The sequence below is a fragment of the Mercurialis annua genome, linkage group LG2 (assembly GCF_937616625.2).
Source record: "Mercurialis annua linkage group LG2, ddMerAnnu1.2, whole genome shotgun sequence".
NCBI lineage: Eukaryota > Viridiplantae > Streptophyta > Magnoliopsida > Malpighiales > Euphorbiaceae > Mercurialis > Mercurialis annua.
In genome coordinates, this window is record NC_065571.1 from 37,845,327 (window position 1) to 37,851,326 (window position 6,000).

Below are 6,000 nucleotides of genomic sequence, written 5' to 3' on the forward strand. Positions count from 1 at the left end.
GGGTTATAAATACCCCTTGTCTACCTCATTTATGAGGTTAGACACTCTAGCAACAATAAATATACTCAAGCATTCAATTTATTCTCTGTACATTTATTGTGCATCATTTATTGATTGCTTATTCTCTTTGTTGATTGTTTAATCATTGTGATTTAATCATTAGTGTTGTAGGTTTGTGTTTAGCCTTAGAAAAGCATATTGTGAGTTTGAGATTATCTCTTAGAAATCTCTTTGTAAAGTTTGTGTTTAGCTTTAAAGCACAATTCTAATTAGTGAATTCTAAAATCTCAATCCTTGATTGAGTAGCGGAGTAGGATCGAGTTGTGATCCGGACCACTCTAAATTGCTTGTGTCTATTTCTCTACTCTTAAACTCCTACTAAATTTTAGTTACCCACTAAACCTTATTCACCCCCCTCTAAGGTAACTATTTAGGGATTTCAATTGGTATCAAAGCTTTGTTGCTCCTTCTTTGCTTAATTGCGAGTTCAAGATCTTGATGGCTACCGAAAACTTCACTCACTCTCTTCGTCCCTTCTTTGACAGAACAGATTTTCCTAATTGGAAATTTCTTATGGAAAACTACCTTGATATGGATGGTGTCAACCTATGTCAAATTGTTCTTGATGGTTATGTTGCTCCTACACAAGAGTTAGATGGCAACATCATACCTTGGCCAAGAAAGGATTGGACTAGGGAACATATTCAAGCCAATGCTCTCAACCGGAAGGCCATTTGTGTTATCTTTTCTTCCTTGGGTAGAGAAGAACAAGGAAGGGTTCAACATTGCACAATGGCTCAAGATATGTGGAGGATTCTTGAGAACTACCATGAGGGAACGGTTCAAGTCAAGAACAAGAAGGTTGAGCTTCTCATTGGAGAATATGAAGGGTTCAAGAACAAGCCCAATGAGAGTGTAACCGACACCACCAATAGGCTTCTTTCCATCACTTCCAATCTCAAGAAGCTAGGTAAGCATTACACTCTTGGTGAAATCAATGGCAAAATTCTTCGTTCATTGCCTCTTCTAGATTGGCAACCGAAGATAACCGCCATTGAAGAAGCCAATGATTTGAAGAAATTGAGAACCGATGAACTCATTGGAAACTTGCTTCTTCATGAGACGACTTACATGAAAGAAATTCAAGAGTTGAAAAAGGTTCAAGAATAGAAAACTAAGGGTATTGCTTTGAAAGCTAAAACTATTGAAAGTAAGGTTGAAGAAGAGCTCAATGCTTGTGTTGAAGAAGATGACGAAGAAATGGTGTTATTGTCCAAGAAATTAAGGGAATGGAGAACAAGGAAGAAGTCTCAAATTCAAAAGTCTCAAATTCAAAGATATGAGCAAAATGGTGAGTCTTCAAACTTCAAAAGATCAACTACTTCAAAACAAGATACTCCTACTCCTAGAAGGGATGTCACTTGCTATGGGTGTGGTAAACCGGGTCATACTAGACCGGAATGTCGCCAAGGGGCAAAAAGATCCTTTGAAAAGGATGAAAAGGGTTTCATTACTACTTGGGATGATGAAAGTGAATGTCAATCCGATGAAGAGTATCAAGAAGAGGCAAGAGCAAATCTTTGCTTCATGGCTCTAGTTGATGAGTCTCCATCCGAGGTAAGTAATCTACCTTTTCTCTCTTGGAATGGTATAGGTGTAGAATCTCATGATAACTCTAGTGATATTGTTGTTGTGAAAAATGTTGCCAGTGCTTCTAATGCTGTTAATGTTGAGAATGTGTTGGTTGATGATTCCTTGGTTTATGAGATTGATGATGAATGCCATGACATGATAAATGAACTAACTAGCAAATGTATTGACTATCATGCCAAAATAAATCTTTTCAAAAGGGAAGCCTCTATGGCTAAAATTGAGATGCTCAATTTGAAGAAAGAAATTAAAGACTTAAAGTCCTCTTTAGAATCTATCCCTAAGCAAGATGTCAATATCTTGCTTAAGGAAAATGAAACACTAAAGAGTGAAATTCTTTCTCTAAATAGCTCTATTTCAAGATTTCACAAAGGGAAGGAATCTTTGGACAATCTTCTTGACTCCCAAAGAAACCCAACCATAAAATTTGGGCTTGGCTATAGTCACAACCCCTCTTCCTCGAGTGTGACTCCTTTTGTGAAGGCTTCTTTATCTCAAACTTCTTCTATAGAAGTTCCTCCTTCTTTGGTCAAATCAAAAGAGGTGAAGAAGAGGTATGTTCAAGTTCCTAAGGCTAAGCCATTTGTGGCTCCTAAGCCTAAGAGCAAAGCGGGTACAAGACCCCCTAGACATACCCATGCTTCTCAATATAGTCACAAATGGGATAAGAGAAGTATGAAAAAGAATCATGTTCATTCATATCCTTATGCTCACTCTCATAACAATGCTCATGCTTACACTTATGATCACTCTTGTGCACATTGCTATGCTCACACTTGTGAGGTTCCTAGAGCATAGACTTATCCGTCTTATGCTCACATGTCCCCTAGACTTCAATGTGTTTATTGCATGAGATACGGTCATAAGAATGTTGATTGCTATGTTAGAAAGGTCCAATTAAGGTTAATTCCCTTGGACTATTCTAGTGCTAACTTCCAAGGACCCAATGTGATTTGGGTACCTAAAGTTTGAGTTTGTTTGATTTAGGTGCCAAAGGAAACCGTGGTGAATAATACCAAATGGTATGTCGATAGCGGTTCTTCTAGGCACATGACGGGCCACATCTCCAACTTCACCCATTTAGAACATAAAAAGTTGGAAAGTGTCACCTTCGGTGATGATGCCAAAGGTCAAGTTGTGGGGATAGGCAAGATAGGTAACTCTTATTCTCTTTCTATAGAAAATGTGTGGCTTGTTAATGGTCTAAAATATAACCTTTTAAGTGTAAGTCAATTGTGTGATAAGGGCTATAATGTCAACTTCGATTCCAAGGCTTGCTATGTTATCCAACCAATGGACAATACGGTTATCTTCAAAGGACACCGAAGGCAAAACACTTACATAATTGACTTGGATACGCTTGAAAACCGAGATGGCAAGTGTTTACTATCACTTATCGATGAATCTTGGTTATGGCACCGTAGACTTGGTCATGCTAGCTTAGACCTCTTACATGAGGTTAGCAAGGATGAACTTGTCAAAGGTTTGCCCAAGCTAAATTTTTCAAAAGATAAAGTGTGTGGACCTTGTCAAATGGGAAAACAACACAAGTCTTCTTTTAAAGCTAAAAATGTTGTCTCTACCACTAGACCATTATAATTGCTTCACATGGACTTGTGTGGACCTATGAGAGTTGCTAGTTTGCGTGGCATGCACTATGCATTTGTGTTGGTTGATGACTACTCTAGATTCACTTGGGTTATATTCTTGGCTCATAAGAATGAAGCTTTTAACGGTTTTAAAAGTTTTGCAAAGCGTGTTCAAAAAGAAAAAGATTTACCTATTTCAAGTATTCGAAGTGATCATGGAACCGAATTTCAAAATGAATCTTTTAAAACTTTTTGTGAAGAGAATGGCATCTTTCATAACTTCTCTTCTCATAGAACGCAACAAAATGGGGTTGTTGAAAGGAAAAACCGCACTTTGGTTGTAATGGCTCGATCTATGCTAAATGAGTATGATTTACCTCATTACTTGTGGGCCGAAGCTATGAACACCGCCTGCTATGTTTCAAACGCCAATTTTGAACAAAACTTCTTATGAGCTTTGGGTAGGAAGAAAACTCAAGATATCTTATTTTAGAGTATTTGGATGCAAGTGCTTCATATTAAACACCAAGGATGACCTTGGAAAATTTGATTCCAAAACGGATGAAGGTGTCTTTTTGGGCTATGCCTCTATAGCAAGTCTTTTAGAGTCTTTAACAAGCGCACCTTAGTTGTTGAGGAGTCTATGCATGTGGTATTTGATGAGTCCTCTAAGGATTTTCCAGAAAAGGACTCGTTTGTTCATGACTTTTTAGGTACTTTTGAGGATCTCTCCTTGATTGAAAATCAAGTAGCTTCTACAAGTCAAGTAGCGATGCCTCAACCACCTCAAGTGGAGAATAAGGTGGAATCCGAATCTCCTACTCCGGATCAACCCATCCATGACTTACCTAAGGATTGAGCTTTCAACAAAAGTCATCCTAAAGACTTGATTATTGGTGAGACCTCAAGGGGAGTAAGTACTCGCTCTCAATTCCGTACTTTTGCAAATGTTGCATTCCTATCTTAATTTGAGCCCACTAAAGTTAGTGAAGCTCTAGTTGATGAACATCGGGTGATTGCTATGCAAGATGAACTCAATGAATTCACAAGGAATAAAGTTTGGGAGTTAGTGCCTCCTCCTAATGGTCATAACATTATTGGAACAAAATGGGTTTTTCGAAATAAATTAGATGAAAGCGGAGTGATAACTCGGAACAAGACCCGATTGGTTGCCCAAGGCTATAACCAAGAGGAAGGCATTGATTATGAGGAGACATTTGCTCCGGTTGCTAGATTAGAAGCTATTCGCATGTTGTTAGCATATGCATCTTGCATGAATTTCAATTTTTTTCAAATGGATGTCAAAAGTGCATTTTTAAATGGTTTTATTGAGGAGGAAGTTTATGTTAAACAACCTCCCGGTTTTGAAGATTTTCGGCATCCACAATATGTTTTCACACTCAACATGGCCTTATATGGTTTAAAACAAGCCCCTAGAGCTTGGTATGATATGTTGAGTAATTTTTTGCTTTCAAATGGTTTCTCCAAAGGCAAGGTTGATACTACACTTTTTACAAAAACTCATAAGCATGATATTCTCTTCGTTCAAATTTATGTTGATGATATCATATTCGGTGCTACTAATGAGTCTCTTTGTGGAGATTTTTCTACATGTATGACTAGGGAATTTGAGATAGTCTCATGGGGGAGCTTAAGTTTTTCCTTGGACTTAAAATCTAACAAAATAAGGATGGTTTTTTCATCAATCAATCCAAGTACACCAAGAAAATGCTCAAGAAATTTGGCATGGAGACCTCATCAAGTAGCAAGACACCTATGAGTACCACAACAAAATTGGACAAAGATGAATCGGGTAAATGCATTGATATTACAATGTATAGAGGTATGATCGGATCCCTCCTTTATCTTACCGCTAGTAGACCCGATATTATGTTTAGTGTATGCTTATGTGCTCGTTTTCAAGCTTGTCCTAAGGAATCCCATTTGCATGCCGTAAAGCATATTTTCAAGTATTTGCATGGCACCTTGAACCTAGGATTTTGGTACCCTAGAAATGTGGACCCTAGTTTGCTTGGCTACTCCGATGCCGACTATGCGGGTTGTCTTTTAGACCGTAAAAGTACCTCCAAGACTTGCCAATTTTTAGGTAATAGTTTGATCTCTTGGAGTAGCAAGAAACAAGTATCCGTGGCTTTGTCAACCGCGGAAGCCGAGTATGTAGCGGCCGGTTGTTGTTGTGCTCAAATCCTTTGGATTAAGCAACAACTTTTGGATTATGGTGTTACACTTAGTCATATTCCCATCAAATGTGACAACACTAGTGCAATTAACCTATCCAAGAACCCTATTCAACATTCTAGGAGTAAACACATAGATATCCGTCATTATTTTATACGTGATCATGTGTAAAAGGGAGACGTTGTAGTCGAATTCATCGATACAACTAACCAATTTGCGGATATTTTTACCAAGCCTCTTAATAAAGAACGTTTGAACTTTATCATTCGAGAGCTTGGTATGCTTGATGGGAGCACTTTGAGTTGATTTGCATGGTTGGTTTGCTTATTTGATATGTGACTTTATGTGTTTTTATTGACTTAATTGATTGGACCAATATACATGTTCATCCCATTTTTATGATGTTTTCATGATTTTGGTGTTTGTCCATAATCACTTATCCATGTGTGTTGGAATCAAGGCTTGGCATTGTAAAAAAATTTCAAAACTTGTTGAAAATCGAGATTTTTTTGAATCTCGGCCGAGATCTATATATCTCGAGCGAGATATCAATACAGAAACA

The 6,000-nt window shown here is 37.8% G+C and overlaps 1 protein-coding gene across 1 annotated transcript; it reads left to right on the top strand.

The window, feature by feature from the left end:
- Nucleotides 1–5,015: 5,015 nt before the first annotated feature.
- LOC126668465 (secreted RxLR effector protein 161-like) lies at nt 5,016–5,609 on the top strand. The gene has a single exon (XM_050361656.1). It carries the CDS (start codon nt 5,016–5,018, stop codon nt 5,607–5,609), a length of 594 nt encoding a protein of 197 aa, XP_050217613.1.
- The last annotated feature ends 391 nt before the right edge of the window (nt 5,610–6,000 follow it).